The 22,161-nt window shown below is 32.1% G+C and overlaps 1 protein-coding gene across 1 annotated transcript in view; it reads left to right on the forward strand.

Moving 5' to 3' along the window:
- Window positions 1-22,161, forward strand: part of LOC143053718 (uncharacterized) — a 65,018-nt gene that overhangs the window by 9,392 nt on the left and 33,465 nt on the right. The window contains exons 2-4 of the mRNA XM_076226504.1: window positions 10,992-11,071; window positions 15,881-16,095; window positions 17,189-17,341. Coding sequence (XP_076082619.1) covers window positions 11,046-11,071; window positions 15,881-16,095; window positions 17,189-17,341 — 394 coding nt within the window. The 5' untranslated portion in view covers window positions 10,992-11,045. The remainder of the gene's footprint in view (window positions 1-10,991; window positions 11,072-15,880; window positions 16,096-17,188; window positions 17,342-22,161) is intronic.

The following is a 22,161-nucleotide window of genomic DNA, read 5'->3' on the forward strand; positions in this document are numbered from 1 at the left end:
ATGTAAATAAATCCGGTTTGCTGTCGTTGTGACAGCCTCTTGTATTGATTTTTTTCAACATGCCCCCCCCCCTAAATGTTTTACAAGATATCATGACCTTATATGGACAACAGTTAGATCTCATCATGATGTATTACCATATGAGGCTGCTAAGGATTTCATCATTCCCTATGAGAGTTATGTCTCCTTGAAGCAATTTCTTTCTTTTGCATTTTTCTTAAAAATCATTCCAGATAGAATCGATTTGAAAATGGCAGCATGTACAAGAACAGATGGCAATGTTTATCAACATAAACAATTAATTTGTTACTAAGCCTTATAAGGAGTTATTCCCCTTGAAAAATTGTGTTCAATTTTAGAAAAATTGTATTTCAAGAACTGGAAGTCATAGAGACTTGGGACCTCCACCAATAATCTTTATTTCATGTGACCTTTAATATGCACCCAAGGTCAAAGGTCACAGAGTGCAAAATAAAATTACGCTGCAGTTTCAAGCTTACATATTAGGAAAACGATAAGACTTTGCTGCATACATACAGCGTATAAATTGTTCCTCTCGACGAGCTCTACATTTTATATGATAAGTTCAAAAATGTCCGACTGTCTGTTCAAAAGTTACAACGGGATAATTCTTAAAAGTATAGTATTTTGTGTATATCTTTTTAAAGGTAACATATATCAACCTACTATAAACTGCAAAGATCATTAGTAGTTCAAGACCTTCAATTTGAGGTCAATGTCAGGTCATGATGAAATTTCACCTTGACCTTCACAGCATACTATGACCTTGACCTTGTGATATTTGAAAGGTCAAGTGGTCCAGAGTTGAATGGTGGTAGTCCCATGTCTCCACGACTTCCGGTTCTCAAGTTTGGTATTGCATCATATATTTGATGATTAATTGTGACCTTGTTGAACTTTGGAAGTGTCCCAATTCTTTTTTATAATGTTGTCTTTTAACTGTAGATCATTTACCATTTAACAGATTTGAGATATCTATTGTCGTTTTAGAGATAATGCAGTTTGAAATTTGGCTAGCGGCGGCATGTATTTCTGAATCAACAACAGCTTACCACTTAAAATGTTTAAGAAATTGAAGAGGTTAACATAGTTATATGTTTGACCAAATACCAAAAACATTCCATTTAAAAAAACACCAAAAAATAATTTTGAAATTTTCATGTTTTGCATTGACTTTGTAAGTTTCATAACTTCTATTTATATCGTTGATATTGCATCATTTTTGGCACTTTGTCAAATGGGGTCATCTGATATATCAAATTGAAGGTCTCAATAAACTCTACTTAAAAATGAAAATTTTAAACCTCTTTTTCATCCCAGGGGAAAGGGTGGGGTCATTTAGTGCAAAAATTCAAATTTCTCAGATGGTAAGGTTGTCGCATATCAAATGAAAGAACATCAAGCGTATATTTCAAATTTCAAATTGACGTCCCCAAAAAATTGGTTGGATGGGGTCATTGAGTGCAAAAAATAAATTTTCTTTTACGATAGGGTTGTTGTATATCAAATGAAAGGTCATGATGTGTACATTTGAAATATCAAATTCCCGACCTCCAAAAATTAGTTGGATAGGGTTATTAAGTGCAAAAATCAAATTTTCTAAAACATGGCGTTGTCGCATATCAAATGAAAGCTCATCTACTCTATGTTACATATATCATAATTCCGATCTCAAAAATGTAGGCGGATGAGGTCATTAAGTGTTAAAAGCGAAAAGTTTCAGAAGGTATGCTTGTCGTATATCAAACGAAAGGTCGTTCAAAGTACATTACAAAAACATCACTTTTACTGGAAAGACCTTTCAATTGTTTTACAAACAATTGAGATACTAGTTATCCTTATTTTGGTTAACAATTTCTAAATCATTTTGACTTCTGACATGATTTACATAGGAGTACCAAGAATAAATACCTGCATTATGTAAAGTTTTTGCCAAATTTAGTGTCTCTTTTAGTAAGGGACTAGTTTCTTCCCTTAATAGTCTATCATGAAAAAGAAGAGTTTGTCTTTTTATAAAGCAATCAATAGGGTAGCTGCCTAATTCAGATCGAGCAGCTATATTGCAAGAGCATTTTTTTACTCCTAAAGTTAACTTATTAAATTTATTTAGTACTTTATCAGGTGGACTTTTGTCAATGAAATTTAGAGTATCTACTTTTTTGTTATTTTTATCTCCTTTAATTGAAGCTTTATAAAAGGATGAGTATGCATCCATATACCATATTTCACTGTTATAAGTTAATATTGGTCTGACGAGAGAGTTAAATAAATGGTTTGACAAATTAACAGGAGTCTGATGAATCGAATTACAATATGTTTTTATAGAATACATTACTTTCATAGATTTTTTGGCTAATTCTTGTGCTGAATGAATAAGATTTCCATTCTGACTAATGATATTACCAAGAAATTTAAACTTTTCCATTTGCTCTAATTTATCACCATTATAATTAAAAGAATGGTTAAGATTTTTCCTATTGTTACTTGTGCTTAAAATCATAGTTTTAGTTTTTTTACAATTTACAGTTAACTGCCATTTATCACAGTATTGAGACAAATGGTTTAAACTTGACTGAAGACCCTCTTTAGTTTCAGACATTATCAAAATATCATCAGCAAATAGGAGGCTTCCAATATTTGTCTGTTCTATTTTCAAGGGATCACAGTCATCCTGTTTAAAAATTTGAGGTAGATCATTTATGAAAATATTGAATAGGGTGGGACTTAAAGAATCCCCTTGTCTTACCCCTCTAGTTACTTCAAACCAGTTAGTGAGTTTATTATTAATCTTTATTGAAGATTTAGTGGTTGAATACATATTTTTTATTACTTGATACATTTTACTGCCGATACCCTGGGACAAAATTTTATATAATAAAGCTGTTCTCCAAATATTCATATAGCAAAGAGTATTTGAAAGATACAATAAACTGAGACGTATTTTTAACCACATGATTTTTACGGACACGATAAATTCAACAAAATGTCCAGCAAAAATCACATTGAAATTTAGTATAAGAAACACTTGCATCAGAAAAAGTGGAATTCTATTGGGATTATTTATATCATCATCATGCAAGTTTTCTTCCTTTTTATGTTTTATTCATTCTGAATCTTAATTGACTATACATTTTAAGAAATTGTCAGATGTAACACAAATTCCATGACAGTAAATTCTGACCCATATATATAGATACAAGTAAATAAAATTCACTTGTATAAGTATCCTACAAATTTACTTATATATAAGTATATTTTTTTTCACTTCCTCAAGTAAACAAAAATTACCTGTACAAGTAGTACCTCTGACTGCCTTTTAACGTATTTTGACTGAGAGAGGTCGTTTGATACGCCCGTTTACAGGACCTATTATGGTATATTGTTGACTGTCTGTCCACCCGTTGTCAATATATATGTCGGACATTAACTAAAAAATGCTGTAACCATTTTGAATAAAACTTAAGGTTTTATATCTATTGACGTGAGCTCCCTTTCGGTTTTTATACGACCGCAAAATTTGAAAATTTTTTCGTCGTATATTGCTATCACGTTGGCGTCGTCGTCTGCGTCGTCGTCTGCGTCGTCGTCTGCGTCGTCGTCGTCGTCGTCGTCCGAATACTTTTAGTTTTCGCACTTTAACTTTAGTAAAAGTGAATGGAAATCTATGAAATTTTCAAACAAGGTTTATGACCACAAAAGGAAGGTTGGTATTGATTTTGGGAGTTTTGGTCCCAACATTTTAGGAATTAGGGGCCAAAAAGGGCCCAAATAAGCATTTTCTTGGTTTTCGCACTATAACTTTAGTTTAAGATAATAGAAATCTATGAAATTTTGACACAAGGTTTATGACCACAAAAGAAAGGTTGGGATTGATTTTGGGATTTTTGGTTTCAACAGTTTAGGAATTAGAGGCCAAAAAAGGGCCCAAATAAGCATTATTCTTGGTTTTCGCACAATAACTTTAGTTTAAGTAAATAGAAATCAATGAAATTTAAACACAATGTTAATGACTACAAAAGGAAGGTTGGTATTGATTTTGGGAGTTTAGGTCCCAACAGTTTAGGAATTAGGGGCCAAAAAGGGACCCAAATAAGCATTTTTCTTGGTTTTCGCACCATAACGTTAGTATAAGTAAATAGAAATCTATGAAATTTAAACACAAGGTTTATGACCATAAAAGGAAGGTTGGTATTGATTTTGGGAGTTTTGGTCCCAACATAATAAGGGGCCCAAAGGGTCCAAAATTAAACTTTGTTTGATTTCATCAAAATTGAATAATTGGGGTTCTTTGATATGCCGAATCTAACTGTCATGACTGTGTATGTAGATTCTTAACTTTTGGTCCCGTTTTCAAATTGGTCTACATTAAGGTCCAAAGGGTCCAAATTTAAACTTAGTTTGATTTTGACAAAAAATGAATCAGTTAGGTTCTTTGATATGCTGAATCTAAAAATGTACTTAGATTCTTGATTATTGGCCCAGTTTTCAAGTTGGTCCAAATCGGGGTCCAAAATTAAACTTTGTTTGATTTCATCAAAAATTGAATAAATGGGGTTCTTTGATATACCAAATCTAACTGTGTATGTAGATTCTTCATTTTTGGTCCTGTTTTCAAATTGGTCTACACTAAAGTCCAAAGGGTCCAAAATTAAACTTAGTCTGATTTTAACAAAAATTGAAATCTTGGGGTTCTTTGATATGCTGAATCCAAAAATGTACTTAGATTTTTATACGACCGCAAAATTTGAAAAATTTTTCGTCGTATATTGCTATCACGTTGGCGTCGTCGTCTGCGTCGTCGTCGTCCGAATACTTTTAGTTTTCGCACTCTAACTTTAGTAAAAGTGAATGGAAATCTATGAAATTTTAACACAAGGTTTATGACCACAAAAGGAAGGTTGGTATTGATTTTGGGAGTTTTGGTCCCAACATTTTAGGAATTAGGGGCCAAAAAGGGCCCAAATAAGCATTTTCTTGGTTTTCGCACTATAACTTTAGTTTAAGTTAATAGAAATCTATGAAATTTTGACACAAGGTTTATGACCACAAAAGAACGGTTGGGATTGATTTTGGGAGTTTTGGTTTCAACAGTTTAGGAATTAGAGGCCAAAAAAGGGCCCAAATAAGCATTATTCTTGGTTTTCGCACAATAACTTTAGTTTAAGTAAATAGAAATCAATGAAATTTAAACACAATGTTAATGACTACAAAAGGAAGGTTGGTATTGATTTTGGGAGTTGGTCCCAACAGTTTAGGAATTAGGGGCCAAAAAGGGACCCAAATAAGCATTTTTCTTGGTTTTCGCACCATAACGTTAGTATAAGTAAATAGAAATCTATGAAATTTAAACACAAGGTTTATGACCATAAAAGGAAGGTTGGTATTGATTTTGGGAGTTTTGGTCCCAACATAATAAGGGGCCCAAAGGGTCCAAAATTAAACTTTGTTTCATTTCATCAAAATTGAATAATTGGGGTTCTTTGATATGCCGAATCTAACTGTCATGACTGTGTATGTAGATTCTTAACTTTTGGTCCCGTTTTCAAATTGGTCTACATTAAGGTCCAAAGGGTCCAAAATTAAACTTAGTTTTATTTTGACAAAAAATGAATCAGTTAGGTTCTTTGATATGCTGAATCTAAAAATGTACTTAGATTCTTGATTATTGGCCCAGTTTTCAAGTTGGTCCAAATCGGGGTCCAAAATTAAACTTTGATTGATTTCATCAAAAATTAAATTGAATAAATGGGGTTCTTTGATATACCAAATCTAACTGTGTATGTAGATTCTTCATTTTTGGTCCTGTTTTCAAATTGGTCTACACTAAAGTCCAAAGGGTATAAAATTAAACTTAGTCTGATTTTAACAAAAATTGAAATCTTGGGGTTCTTTGATATGCTGAATCCAAAAATGTACTTAGATTTTTTATCAGGGCCCAGTTTTCAAGTTGGTCCAAATCAGGATCTAAAATTATTATATTAAGTATTGTGCAATAGCAAGTCTTTTCAATTGCACAGTATTGCACAATGGCAAGAAATATCTAATTGCACAATATTGTGAAATAGCAAATTTTTTTTTTAATTACAGTTATCTTTCTTTGTCCAGAATAGTAAGCAAGAAACATCTACATTTGTAATTGCAAAATATTGTGCAATAGCAAGATTTTCTTTTAATTTGAGTTATCTTTCTTTGTCCAGAATCAACTTAAATCTTTGTTATATACAATATACAATGTATATTCACTTTTTACTACCAACTGATAAATTAAAATAATCTTTACCATTCAGTGATAACAAGCAGTTTTTTTACATCTTAATATTTTATGATGTATTTAAATGAGTAGTTATTGTTGCAAACTCCATTAGAAATTTTAATTGAGATTAGTTTTGGAATAACGGAAAGGGGGATGTGATTAAAAAAATTGGGTTCAATTTTTCTCATTTGAAATTTCATAAATAAAAAAGAAAATTTCTTCAAACATTTTTTTGAGAGGATTAATATTCAACAGCATAGTGAATTGCTCTAAGAGAAAACAAAAAAATTAAGTTCATTAGAACACATTCATTCTGTGTCAGAAACCTATGCTGTGTCAACTATTTAATCACAATCCAAATTTAGAGCTGAATCCAGCTTGAATGTTGTGTCCATACTTGCCTCAACCGTTCTGGGTTCAACCTCTGTGGTCGTATAAAGCTACGCCCTGCGGAGCATCTGGTTTTATTATGGGCCCAGTTTTCAAGTTGGTCCAAATCAGGATCTAAAATTACTATATTAAGTATTGTGCAATAGCAAGTCTTTTCAATTGCACAGTATTGCGCAATGGCAAGAAATATCTAATTCACAATATTGTGAAATAGCTAATTTTTTTTTAATTAGAGTTATCTTTCTTTGTCCAGAATAGTAAGCAAGAAATATCTAATTGCAAAATATTGTGCAATAGCAAGATTTTTTTTTAATTGGAGTTATCTTTCTTTGTCCAGAATCAACTTAAATCTTTGTTATATACAATATACAATGTATATTCACTTTTTACTACCAACTGATAAATTAAAATAATCTTTACCATTCAGTGATAACAAGCAGTTTTTTTTTTACATCTTAATATTTTATGATGTATTTAAATGAGTAGTTATTGTTGCAAACTCCATTAGAAATTTTAATTGAGATTAGTTTTGGAATAAGGGAAAGGGGGATGTGATTGAAAAAATTGGGTTCAATTTTTCTCATTTGAAATTTCATAAATAAAAAAGAAAATTTCTTCAAACATTTTTTTGAGAGGATTAATATTCAACAGCATAGTGAATTGCTCTAAGAGAAAACAAAAAAATTAAGTTCATTAGAACACATTCATTCTGTGTCAGAAACCTATGCTGTGTCAACTATTGAATCACAATCCAAATTTAGAGCTGAATCCAGCTTGAATGTTGTGTCCATACTTGCCTCAACCGTTCTGGGTTCAACCTCTGTGGTCGTATAAAGCTACGCCCTGCGGAGCATCTGGTTTTATTATGGGCCCAGTTTTCAAGTTGGTCCAAATCAGGATCTAAAATTACTATATTAAGTATTGTGCAATAGCAAGTCTTTTCAATTGCACAGTATTGCGCAATGGCAAGAAATATCTAATTCACAATATTGTGAAATAGCTAATTTTTTTTAATTAGAGTTATCTTTCTTTGTCCAGAATAGTAAGCAAGAAATATCTAATTGCAAAATATTGTGCAATAGCAAGATTTTTTTTTAATTGGAGTTATCTTTCTTTGTCCAGAATCAACTTAAATCTTTGTTATATACAATATACAATGTATATTCACTTTTTACTACCAACTGATAAATTAAAATAATCTTTACCATTCAGTGATAACAAGCAGTTTTTTTTTTACATCTTAATATTTTATGATGTATTTAAATGAGTAGTTATTGTTGCAAACTCCATTAGAAATTTTAATTGAGATTAGTTTTGGAATAAGGGAAAGGGGGATGTGATTGAAAAAATTGGGTTCAATTTTTCTCATTTGAAATTTCATAAATAAAAAAGAAAATTTCTTCAAACATTTTTTTGAGAGGATTAATATTCAACAGCATAGTGAATTGCTCTAAGAGAAAACAAAAAAATTAAGTTCATTAGAACACATTCATTCTGTGTCAGAAACCTATGCTGTGTCAACTATTGAATCACAATCCAAATTTAGAGCTGAATCCAGCTTGAATGTTGTGTCCATACTTGCCCCAACCGTTCAGGGTTCAACCTCTGCGGTCGTATAAAGCTACGCCCTGCGGAGCATCTGGTTTTTATAAATTTTAGATTTAACATTTCCGAGTAATGAGGTTTTATTCATTGTAAAAAAGGTGATTTTCGAATTTTCAAACAATAAAAACTCAAGAATGCTTTCACTTACTTGCAAGAAATTTTTGTGAATTGTTTATAAAATGTATCTTTTGACATGAGCTCCCTTTTGATTTTTTATGAATTTTATATTTTATGTTTTTTTTGAGATACAGGATTTTATTCATAGAATAAAGGTGGATTTTCCAGTTTTCCAACAATAAATAAAAATGCTTTCAGCAGTTCTCATGAAACTTTGGTGAATCGTATATATGTTGATGTATTAGCTCCTTTCAGAATTTCATAAATTTTACATTTTTAACCGGATTTTTGTGACAAAAATGTCGGTTATTGATTTGGGGATGCTCGGCGGGCGGCCGGGCGGCCGGGCGGTCGGGCAGTCGGGCAGTCAGGCGGTCGGGCGGTCGGGCGGGCGGCAATCAAATGTTGTCCGTGCATTAACTCATGAACCGTTCGGCCAAAGCTTTTAAAATTTTAATATGTTGTTACTGACAACTAAATGAAGGTCAAGTTCAATAATGGCGATTTTGACTTTTACCGTTCAGGAGTTATGGTTCTTGAAAGATTGAAAAATGGAGTTTTCAGTCGTGTCCGTGCATTTACGCATGAACTGTTCTACCAAAGCTTCCCAAATTTTAATATGTTGTTACTGATGACAAAATGGAGGTCAAGTTAAATAATGACGATTTTGACTTTTACCGTTCAGGAGTTATGGTTTTTGAAAGATTGAAAAATGGAGTTTCCAGTTGTGTCCGTGCATTTACGCATGAACTGTTCTACCAAAGCTTCCCAAATTTTAATATGTTGTAACTGATGACAAAATAGAAGTCAAGTTCAATAATGACGATTTTGACCTTTACCGTTCAGGAGTTATGGTTCTTGAAAGATTGAAAAATGGTGTTTCCAGTCGTGTCCGTGCATTTTATCATGAACCATTCAACCAAAGCTTTTGAAATTTTTATATGTTGTTACTGATGACAAAATAGAGGTCAAGTTCAATAATGACGATTTTGACTTTTACCGTTCAGGCGTTATGGTTCTTGAAAGATTGTAAAATGGTGTTTCCATTCACGTTGTTGCATTTACTCATGAACCATTCAATCTAAGATTTCAAATTTTAATATGTTGATACTGATGACAAAATGGAGGCCAAATTTGATATTGACGATTTTCACTTTCACCATTCATCAGTAATGGTTCTTGTGATATTGCCACTATGTTGTAACTGATGACAAAATAGAAGTCAAGTTCAATAATGACGATTTTGACCTTTACCGTTCAGGAGTTATGGTTCTTGAAAGATTGAAAAATGGTGTTTCCAGTCGTGGCCGTGCATTTTATCATGAACCATTCAACCAAAGCTTTTGAAATTTTTATATGTTGTTACTGATGACAAAATAGAGGTCAAGTTCAATAATGACGATTTTGACTTTTACCGTTCAGGCGTTATGGTTCTTGAAAGATTGTAAAATGGTGTTTCCATTCACGTTGTTGCATTTACTCATGAACCATTCAATCTAAGATTTCAAATTTTAATATGTTGATACTGATGACAAAATGGAGGCCAAATTTGATATTGACGATTTTCACTTTCACCATTCATCAGTAATGGTTCTTGTAATATTGCCAGGACACAAATAAATATTAATAAATCCGGTTTGCTGTCGTTGTGACAGCCTCTTGTACATTCCTGAGTTATGCCAACTCATCGGGTTTTATAGTCTGACAACAGATTTACTAAGTATTGCACAACAGCAAAAGATCTTAAATTGAATATAAATTCAATTAATATAACCAATTTTAAGTTCTTTGACTACATTTATTCAGAAACCTATAATATATCAAATATTTAATAACAATCCAAATTCAGACCTGTATCAAGCTTGAATTATTCCTACATGTTTTGGGAAATTAACCCCAAACTCAATCCCATCCTTCCTTTTGTGATATGGAACCTGGTGGTACAATGTCAGAGAGGTCCATACACTTACACACAAGTTTTTGTCTGGAAACTAGAAAAATGCTTGATTTTGGACACTTTTTTGCCCTTTATACCTAAACTGTTGGCCCTATTATCACTAAAATGAATCCCAGCCTTCTACTTGTGGTATTGAACATTGTGGTGCAATTTCAGAGCAATCAAAATACTTATACACTAGTTATTATCCTGAACCTAGACAAAATACTTGTTTTGGGCCCTTAATTCCTAAATGGTTTGGCCCATCATGCCCAAATCAATCGAAACCTTCCTTTTGTGGTATTGAACCTTTTAAAAAATATTCATGGATATCCAATTTCTTAAACTAAAGTTATTGTCTGGAAACTAATGTGTCCTTGGACAACCACACAGACAACGCAGACGACAACGTCAACATCATACCATTATAAGATAATCCCCAATTTTTTTTGTGTCCGTATCAAAATGAAAACAACAAGATGTAAATTTGTTGGGTCTGAAGTGCTTTTCTGGATTTACTGTCTTCAAGAATGCCTAAAGCCAAATACTATGTAAAAAGATTCTTATTATAAATAATTTATATGAGGAGACAGAAAGTACAAAATATATTCTGTTATTATGTCCTTTCCTAGATCTAGATATAATCTCATGATTGAACTTTTATTGCAGGGTGTGATCTTTTGAGTGTAAGTGCACAAGGCTTCTGCTGAAGACATTTATAAAATGAATGACCAGGCCACCGGAGAAGGGTATGTTTTTACTCATTGATATCTTATGAATAGATTCCCTTAAACATGTTAAAGCAGAACCAAGAACAAAATATATAAGTGAAAGCATTATTGTTTTAGACTTTTGCAAATCTGAAAATTTTTACTACATGAGTTGTACCTTACTTTTTCATTATCCTTAATTTGACTCAAACAAATTTGCAGCCAAAATCACTTTATAAAGTTATGAATTTCCTTACCAAATTCATGACAAAATTGTGTTTTGGTGATGGTGATGTGTTTTTAGATCTTTATTTACTGAACATTCTTGTTGCTACAATTATCTCTATCTCATTGTATCTATAATGAACTTGGCCAAATAACATGAATGATTACAGTGGAAAATATTTTCTAAAAATTTACCAAAATTTACAAAAATTTATGAAAATTGTAAAAAATTGACTATAAAGGGCAATAACTCCTTAATGGGTCAACTGACCATTTTGTTCATGTTGACTTATTTGTAGATCTTACTTTGCTGAACATTATTGCTGTTCACAGTTTATCTCTTTCTATAATAGTATTCAAGATAATAACCAAAATCTGCAAAATTTCCTTCAAATTACTAATTTCGGGGCAGCAACCCAATAACAGGTTGTCTGATTTGTCTGAAAATTTCAGGGCAGATAGATTTTGACCTAATAGACAAATTAACCACATGTCAGATTTGCTCTAAATGCTTTGGTTTCAGAGTTATAAGCCAAAATCTACATGTTACCCCTTATTTTCTATTTTTAGCCATGGCAGCCATCTTGGTTGGTTGGCCAGGTCACACCACACATTTTATGATGATTGTGGCCAAGTTTGGTTAAATATTGCCCAGTAGTTTCAGAGAACATTTTGATAAAAGTTTACGGACGCCGGACGACGGTGGACGCCAAGTGATGAGAAAAGCTCACTTGACCTTTCAGGTTAGGTGATCAGCTAAAAATGAAGCTTTTGGTGGCTGAGTGTTACCTTTCCTCGTCAGTTTTAATCTAGCGTCCTACTACAGTACATGATATATAAGGCATGAAGATGTAATTTTTTTTACAGATCAGCTAAATTATCTATATATATATAATATATATATATATAAACAGAGTTACATAAAGGGCTTCTTTTCATACTATAAAGCATTTTTTTTTAACATAGAAATACACAATCGTCACTTTTTGAAATAGTAAACAGTCAGTATAATAATGATATTAATGTTGTGTTTAATATTGACTATGGAAAATAACTTCGGGTCGTGCACTATTGTCTCTCACCCTGGCTACTATTTTCGCAAAGTCAATGTTAAACACAACATTAGTATATAAATAGAAATCTATGAAATTTAAAAACAAGGTTTATGACCACAAAAGGAAGGGTGGGATTGATTTTGGGGGTTATGGTCCCAACAGTTTAGGTATTACAGGCTAAAAAGGAGCCCAAATAAGCATTTTTCTAGTTTTCAGACAGTAATTTGTGGAATGGTGTATACATGTAAATTTCTCTAAAATTATACCACAAGTTTCCATACCACAAAGGGATGGTAAAAATTGGCTTTGGGGGGTTATGGCTCAAACTGAATAGGAATTAGGGCAAAAAGTGGGAAAAACAAGGGTGGCCTGGTTAATGGACAATTGCTTAAGTACAAAACATAATTTAAAAGCAGTGTAAGGGAAGTAATTCAAATACAACATTTTGAATTACCTCCCTTACACTCCTTTTAAATCATGTATAAAGAAATGTTGTATTGTCTTGAGGTGAATAGCTGTCAATTTATTTTGAGAAGTTACTATTTTAAAAATGCTGATGAAGGTAATTAATTTTAGCCATGATAATGTAGAATCATATTCAAAACAGTGTGGCTGTGGCCATTGATTGACGACCTATATTATCCTGTTGACTGGGACAGATTAGGTGAACGTTTGACTGTAACGACCACTCCTAACTATTTACTTGTTAAAGACACTTAAACTGTGGTGTCACCAAAGGTTCTCAACGCCTGAATAAAGTAATTCGAAAAACTAATCAGGATGTAACACGATGTTTTGATTTATATCAATAATATAAATCAAAACATAAAGGTTATTCCTGATTAATTTTTCGAATTATTTTAATATTAAAAGCTTTAAGAACCTTTGGTAACCCCACATTTTAAATTCTATAATAAGTAAGGTGTGAGCAGTGGTTTTTACAGACAAACGTTCACCTAATCTGTCCAAGTCAATGGGATAATTTAGGTCGTCAATCAATGGCCACAGCCACACTGTTTTGAATATGATTCTATTTCATTTCCTATTTTAAGACTTTATGATGTATTTAAGTGGATTATTATGGTTGCAAACTCCATTGGAGGGAAAGAAATTTTTTTGGGGGGTGGAAGATTTCACAAATTAAATAAAGGAGGGGAATTCACAACAGCATAGTGTATTGCACAAAAGTAAAAAAATGAATATAAATTCAAATCACATAACCAATTCAAGATCTTTGAATACAGTTATTTTGTGTCAGAAACCAGTATTACGTATCAAATATTTAATAACAATCCAAATTCAGACCAGTATCTGATATGACCATAAATAGCAAGAAGTCAAAATGTATGCTTGTTGGATCAGACAGAAAACTGGTAAACTGTAATGAATGTTTATGTGTTTTATCACAAGATAATATCGCTTTAGATAATGTTGAAGTTGAAAAACTTCTCGGAATTCATATTGATAAAAACCTATCATGGTCAATTCAAATTGATAAAATACGCGAAACTATTTCAACCAGAATATATTTGTTAAAAAGGTTGAAACGTTATTTACCATTAAAGGGTCTTATTCTTTTTTACAATAGCTATATATTACCCATTATTGACTACTGTTGTACAGTATGGGGTCTTACCACACACATTAATCTGGAGAGGATACATAAGCTCCAAAAACGTGCTGCAAGATTAGTTTTATCTGTTTCTTTTGATTTTCCATCAACAGTAATGTTTAAAAAAAACTTGCATGGATGACTATATTTACGAGGATACATTATTTTCAAGCTGTGTTAATGTTTAAATGTATGAATGGTCTAGCACCTGATTATCTATCTATTAAATTTACTGCTTGTGCTGATCTTTATAATTATTGTCTGAGGTCGACAACATCAGGACTTCTTCATGTACCAAGACCTAATTCTGATTTTTTAAAAAGAACATTTAAATATTCTGGTCTTATTACCTGGAATAATTTACCAAATAATATTAAAGAAATAGATAATTTAGATACATTTAAGACCAACTGTTCAAACTATTTTCTAACTGAACAGAATAAAGATGCACGAAACTAATGTATTATTTCTTTTTCTACTGAATGCATATGTACTTATTCAATATTTAAGCTGCTATATCTAACTGTATTATGTATTTTATTTTGTATGTATTTTTTTTGCTGTTTTCTATTTGTATTAATAGTTTTTGAAGGCCTCATGGAAGATTAACATGTAATTGTTAAATGTGTTACCTTCGTTAATAAAGAATTTTATTATTATTATTATTATTATTATTATTATTATTATTATCAAGTGCGAATATTGTGTCCATTTTTGCCCCAACTGTTCAGGGTTGGACCTCTGTGGTCGTATCCATCTGCGCTCGATGAAGTAACTTATTTACCACTGGTGAAAGAGTTAGGCTCTTGTGAGCTTTTCGCTCTAAACACTACAATATGAAGACATTCTCGACCCTTAAGTGCGCATAAGCATTTTAAAAAGTTTTTGCTATGCCCCACCTAGGATAGTAGAGGGGCATAGTGTTTTCTGGTTGGTGCGTCTGTCTGTCCCGCTACAGGTTAAAGTTTTTGGTCAAGATATTCTTTGATGAAGTTAACGTCCAATCAACTTGAACTTAGTACACATGTTCCCTATGATATGCTCTTTCTAATTTAAATGCCAAATTAGATTTTTGAAAATGATAGTGTGAGTTTCAGGTTAAGGTTTTGGGTTAAATTTTTTGCTCAAGGTAGTTTGTGATGAAGTTGAAGTCTAATCAACTTAAAACTCAGTATACATGTTCCCTATGACATTATCTTTCTAATTTAAAAATGCCAAATTAGATTTTTGACCCCAATTTCATGTTCCACTGAACATAGAAAATGATAGTGTGAGTGGGGCATCTGTGTTCTAAGGGCACATTCTTGTTTTTCTTGTTTTAGTATATAATAGGTCATGTTTTTTTTCGGTCTGAACTATTTCAAATTTTATTGTGCTAGTGCCTTATATAGCTTACTATGCAGTATGGGTTTTGTTCATTGTCAAAGGCAATACAGTGACCTATAGTTCTTACAGCCATCTCCTTTAATTTGATGGATTATTGTCTCATTGGAAATCAAACAACATATGTTTTCTCTTTTTTATTTTTTTACATACCGGTATACAGATTTTGAGTTGCAAAAGTCCAAACTGGAATAGTCTGAATCTGCATGAGCTTTGACTTTAGGTGAAGGCAAAGTATGAAAGCATTCATTTATTGTCAAATATTAACCATGATCAACATTGTTCTTAAATTGAGTTTTGGGGTTTTACACATTGTTCAACGAAACCAGATTGTTAAAGTTGGCGTAAGAATGCATGACAATGCATGATGTTCAAAAATGATGTGGGTTACAAAGCTTGAAAAAGATCATAAAAAAAAAAAAAAATCTGGAACAAACATTCTGATACCAAGAGACAAGAAATTACACAATGTGTTATACAATGTATCTACTTTACTATTGTAATTAATGGAGATTCAGAAAATGTGCCAAATAGTAAAGTAGGATCAGTTCTAATATCAGCTGTTCCTTTTAGATCAAATGAAAAAGATAATAAAGGAAAAGGAAATATAAAACATGGCAAAATGTACATACAAGGTCAAGATCTTGGAGATGAAACTAGAAATAAGGAATTCAAACTTGGTGCAGGTTCTTATGAAAGCAATGTTTTAAAGAAGGATGTGTCTAAGTATATGTGTGGGTTCCTGAATAGTTCAGGAGGGACATTATACATTGGTGTTGATGACTATGGTATGTACATGTAAATAAACGTTATATAATAAAAACCTATCAGGGAATAGGGTTTTCCTAAATAGGCTTTCTGGTACAATAATGTGAATAGTTATTCAGTGACATGTAATTACAGGTATATAAAGCCTGACTAAAATACAAAATTCCTAGATTCTCATACCCACCGATTCAGTTATTAAAGAACAATATACTCTTGCATTTTAATTTCTGACTGTTTTACTTTAATTTAAGTGTTCTTAATTATTAATATAAAAAATCTAAACATAACATTTGCCTATATTATACAATTTAGACAAAAATAGTTGGATCATAATATACAATATTTTAAGCCTTAAGAAAGAAATGAATTGTTTATTAATGTTGGTCGATACCATAATTCCAAATTAAGTATTATTTATCTCTTGAACCTTTTCTACTGCTACCAGAAATGTTAGATTTTGAACAAGCATGGAATGTAACAATCTTTGTAATACCCCAATATTTTTATACATTTTTTTCTATTGCTTTTTATATCAGCTTGCATACTGTAGCTGATAATAAGACCTTAACATTAAATCATTGCCTTCTCTGAAACTAAAACCTCATTTCTGATTCTTACTTGATTTGTTCTTTTCCGGACCTGTTGATTATTTTTATTTAATCAACATGTGAACCAGTTAACAGTTCTTCATCAGTCGAAATTCGACAATGACGTAAAATTTGCTTTCTGAAATTTCTATTGTGACGTCATGTAAAAAGACAACCAATGGCATGCCTGATGACATCACACAGGAAGAACACATCTTTATGAAGGTCGTTTTAAAGTTTGGTTTAAGATTGTTTGCATATTGTCTAGAAACCATAATAGAGAAATAGATTTCACCACCAAATCTGTTGCAATGTGATATATATTAATCCAGTCTCGACAGTTAGATTTTAAATATTTAAAATGCTTGGCGAGCCTCTTGAAGATTGAACTGTCTCCAGTGAATAAATAAAATATTACACTCGATTCAGTGATAGAATCTATATCTATATCTTAAAGAATCCCCAAATAGTTTATCAATAAATCAAAAAAATTGCAAAAATCAACAATGCATGAACTTTTTTCCAGGTAAAGTGATTGGAACTCAATGTGATCATGCAACAAGAGACAGAATCCGTATAGATATTGATACAGCTATCAAGACAATCAAACCAAATGTATTTCCACAGAATTATCATGTTGACTTTATTCCTGTGTATCACAAAAGTAATGCTCTTAAAGGTTAGTTTAATATCTATTGTACTGCCATTACTGGCTGTCTGGTATTGAATAATATATAAACAGTTAAAACAGAGTGAGTATAACCTATTAACTACATATTTGACACAAAAATAAATGAATCCACAGTTTCATTAATTCAATATACATGAAATATAAAACATGATATTTACTAATTTTTACCTTTTTATACGACCGCAAATTTTGAAAAAATTTTCGTCGTATATTGCTATCACGTTGGCGTCGGCTTCGTCGTCGTCGTCGTCGTCGTCGTCGTCGTCGTCGTCGTCGTCCGGCGTCCGAATACTTTTAGTTTTCGCACTCTAACTTTAGTAAAAGTGAATGGAAATCTATGAAATTTTAACACAAGGTTTATGACCACAAAAGGAAGGTTGGTATTGATTTTGGGAGTTTTGGTCCCAACATTTTAGGAATTAGGGGCCAAAAAGGGCCCAAATAAGCATTTTCTTGGTTTTCGCACTATAACTTTAGTTTAAGTTAATAGAAATCTATGAAATTTTGACACAAGGTTTATGACCACAAAAGAACGGTTGGGATTGATTTTGGGAGTTTTGGTCTCAACAGTTTAGGAATTAGGGGCCAAAAAAGGGCCCAAATAAGCATTATTCTTGGTTTTCGCACAATAACATTAGTTTAAGTAAATAGAAATCAATGAAATTTAAACACAATGTTAATGACTACAAAAGGAAGGTTGGTATTGATTTTGGGAGTTTAGGTCCCAACAGTTTAGGAATAAGGGGCCAAAAAGGGACCCAAATAAGCATTTTTTTTGGTTTTCGCACCATAACGTTAGTATAAGTAAATAGAAATCTATGAAATTTAAACACAAGGTTTATGACCATAAAAGAAAGGTTGGGTTTGATTTTGGGAGTTTTGGTCCCAACATAATAAGGGGGCCAAAGGGTCCAAAATTAAACTTTTGTTTGATTTCATCAAAATTGAATAATTGGGGTTCTTTGATATGCTGAATCTAACTGTCATGACTGTGTATGTAGATTCTTAACTTTTGGTCCCGTTTTCAAATTGGTCTACATTAAGGTCCAAAGGGTCCAAAATTAAACTTAGTTTGATTTTGACAAAAAATGAATCAGTTAGGTTCTTTGATATGCTGAATCTAAAAATGTACTTAGATTCTTGATTATTGGCCCAGTTTTCAAGTTGGTCCAAATCGGGGTCCAAAATTAAACTTTGTTTGATTTCATCAAAAATTGAATAAATGGGGTTCTTTGATATACCAAATCTAACTGTGTATGTAGATTCTTCATTTTTGGTCCTGTTTTCAAATTGGTCTACACTAAAGTTCAAAGGGTCCAAAATTAAACTTAGTCTGATTTTAACAAAAAATGAAATCTTGAAGTTCTTTGATATGCTGAATCCAAAAATGTACTTAGATTTTTTATTATGGGCCCAGTTTTCAAGTTGGTCCAAATCAGGATCTAAAATTATTATATTAAGTATTGTGCAATAGCAAGTCTTTTCAATTGCACAGTATTGCGCAATGGCAAGAAATATCTAATTGCACAATATTGTGAAATATCAAAAAAAAAATTAATTAGAGTTATCTTTCTTTGTCCAGAATCAACTTAAATCTTTGTTATATACAATATACAATGTATATTCACTTTTTACTACCAACTGATAAATTAAAATAATCTTTACCATTCAGTGATAACAAGCAGTTTTTTTACATCTTAATATTTTATGATGTATTTAAATGAGTAGTTATTGTTGCAAACTCCATTAGAAATTTTAATTGATATTAGTTTTGGAATAAGGGAAAGGGGGATGTGATTAAAAAAATTGGGTTCAATTTTTATTTGAAATTTCATAAATAAAAAAGAAAATTTCTTCAAACATTTTTTTGAGAGGATTAATATTCAACAGCATAGTGAATTGCTCTAAGAGAAACAAAAAATTTAAGTTCATTAGAACACATTCATTCTGTGTCAGAAACCTATGCTGTGTCAACTATTTAATCACAATCCAAATTTAGAGCTGAATCCAGCTTGAATGTTGTGTCCATACTTGCCCTAACCGTTCAGGGTTCAACCTCAGCGGTCGTATAAAGCTACGCCCTGCGGAGCATCTGGTTTTTAGTGTTTTGCCTTTAATTTTTTTTATAATAGATAAATAGACACTTTGAATTACAAAAAAGATCAAAGGGCAATTTCTATTACTAACAAGTCAAATTTTGCTTATACAGTTAGTAGACTGTCACTCTTGATAGAAGTTATTGCGCTTAAATGAGGATTTTTTTTAACCTCTTTTGTGTCTTGAGATAAACTAAAGAAAATAGAGAGAAACTAAACAGACTAAATGATCAATAATACAAGATCAACAAAACAGATTTTTATCATGAATTCTATTCTCGTCTACAATGTTGGAGAGTGTACTTTGTTAAATATACACAAAGACCAGGGTGAGCCAAACATGCTCCTTATAGAGCCTCTAGTTTCTTATTGGTAGCAATTTATTTTCACAATCTTCTAACTTTGTTGGATATATCTCAGAAGATCCAAGCTTAACATATTTGTTGCATATTATTTTGATACAACTCAACATACTTTACCTTATGTTCACGACTTCTGGTGAAAGATTTGAACACATAGTGTACATACAATTTTCATGACTTTAATGGAAATCAAGCTATAAAAGAAAGTAGAAAACTTAGTAACCATTCATATTCACTGTTTTAATTATAAAATGAATGCTGTTTAACAAAATACCAAGAAATTAAATATCACATGTTTATAATTTGAGGGAAACATCATTCTTGCCTCAAGGTATCCAAGCTTATACTGGTCAACCCCAAACTTTAAAATTGATGTGTTCTGTAGCTCTGCAAAACACATCATGTTCATGAGTAAGATTCGAGACTGTTAAGCTCTGACAGTCAGAATACCTGGTATCTTTTTTTTTGTAGGTTGACATCGATGTCTTCCTCATGCTTTTACTGTGTGAGCTAACTTGTCTATAATCTAATTGAGCATACATCTGTCTAGTATAAAGCCGGGTTCATTAGTTTCTCAATAACATATTATCTTTAGAGCAATGAGGTTTTCTGTAATGGTTCATTATGACATTTGATTGCCTCTGATTTTTATTGTCGAGCCTGCGACTTTAGTTGCAGAAAGCTCGACATAGGGATATTGTTCCGGCGGCAGCGGCGGCGGCGGAGTTAGCTCACTTCTTAAAAGCTTCATATTTTAGAAGATGGAAGACCTGGATGCTTCATTCTTTGTATATAGATGCCTCATGTTACGAAGTTTCCGTCAATCACATGTCTAATGTCCTTGACCTCATTTTCATGGTTCAGTGACTACTTGAAAAAAAAGTTAAGATTTTTTGTAATGTTAAATTCTCTCTTAATATAAGTAATAGGATAACTATATTTAGTATGTGCGTACCTTGCAAGGTCCACATGCCCGTCAGACAGTTTTCACTTAACCTCGACCTCATTTCATGGATCAGTGAACAAGGTTAAGTTTTGGTGGTCAAGTCCATAACTCAGATACTATAAGCAATAGGTCTTGTATATTTGGAGTACGGAAGGATTGTAAGGTGTACATGTCCAACTGGCAGGTGTCATTTAACCTTGAACTCATTTTCATGGTTCAGTGATTATAGTTAAGGTTTTGTGCTTTGGTCTGTTTTTCCTATACTTTATGCAATAGGACTACTATATTTGGTGTATGTTATGATTGTAAGGTGTACATGTCTAGCCGGCAGGTTTCATCTGACCTTGACCTCATTTTCATGGTTCAGTGGTTATAGTTAAAGTTTTGCGTCTTGGTCTGATTTTCTAATACTATGTGCAATAGGTCAACTATATTTGGTGTATGGAAATGTTTTATGATTTATGTCAGTTGCGAAGGTTTTATTTGACCGTAACCTCATTTTCACGGTTCATTGCTCAATGTTAAGTTTTTGTGTATTGGTCTGTTTTTCTTGAAGTATAAGCAATAGGTCAACTTTATTTGTTTTATGGAATAATTGTTAGATGTACATGTCTGCCTGGCATTGTTCAACTGACCATGACCTCATTTTCATGGTTCATTGGTCAATTTTTAGTTTTTTGGTTAACATGAAGTTTATGTGACAGTTGTAATAAAGCTTTATATTTAGGACTGTCAACATAATATTAATGATAAGTAAAGAAGGCGAGACATTTCAGTATATGCACTCTTGTTACACTCTATAATAGAGTTCATTTTTATACGACTGCAAAAATGCGGTCGTATAATGGTATGACGTTGGCGTCGTCGTCGTCGTCATCGTCCGAAGACATTTGGTTTTCGCACTATAACTTTAGTATAAGTTAATAGAAATCTATGAAATTCTAACACAAGGTTTATGACAACAAAAGGAAGGTTGGGATTGATTTTGGAAATTTTGGTCCTAACAGTTTAAGAATGAGGGGCCAAATAAGTGTCCAATTAGCATTTTTTTGGTTTACGCACAATAACTCTAGTATAAGTAACTAGAAATCTATGAAATTTTAACACAAGGTGTATGATCACAAAAGAAAAGTTGGGATTGATTTTGGGAGTTTTGGTATCAACAATTTAGGAATTACGGGCTAAAAAAGGGCCCAAATAAGCATTTTTTGGGGGGTTTTTTGCACAATAACAGTTACTGTAGTATAAATAAATAGAAATCTATGAAATTTAAACACAAGGTTTATGACCACAAAAGAAAGGTTGGGATTGATTTTGGGAGTATTGGTTTTAACAGTTCAGGAATTAGGGGCCAAAAGGGTCCAAAATTAAACTTTGTTTGATTTCATCAAAAATTGAACTATG

Source organism: Mytilus galloprovincialis, chromosome 12 (genome assembly GCF_965363235.1).
Source record: "Mytilus galloprovincialis chromosome 12, xbMytGall1.hap1.1, whole genome shotgun sequence".
Lineage (NCBI taxonomy): Eukaryota > Metazoa > Mollusca > Bivalvia > Mytilida > Mytilidae > Mytilus > Mytilus galloprovincialis.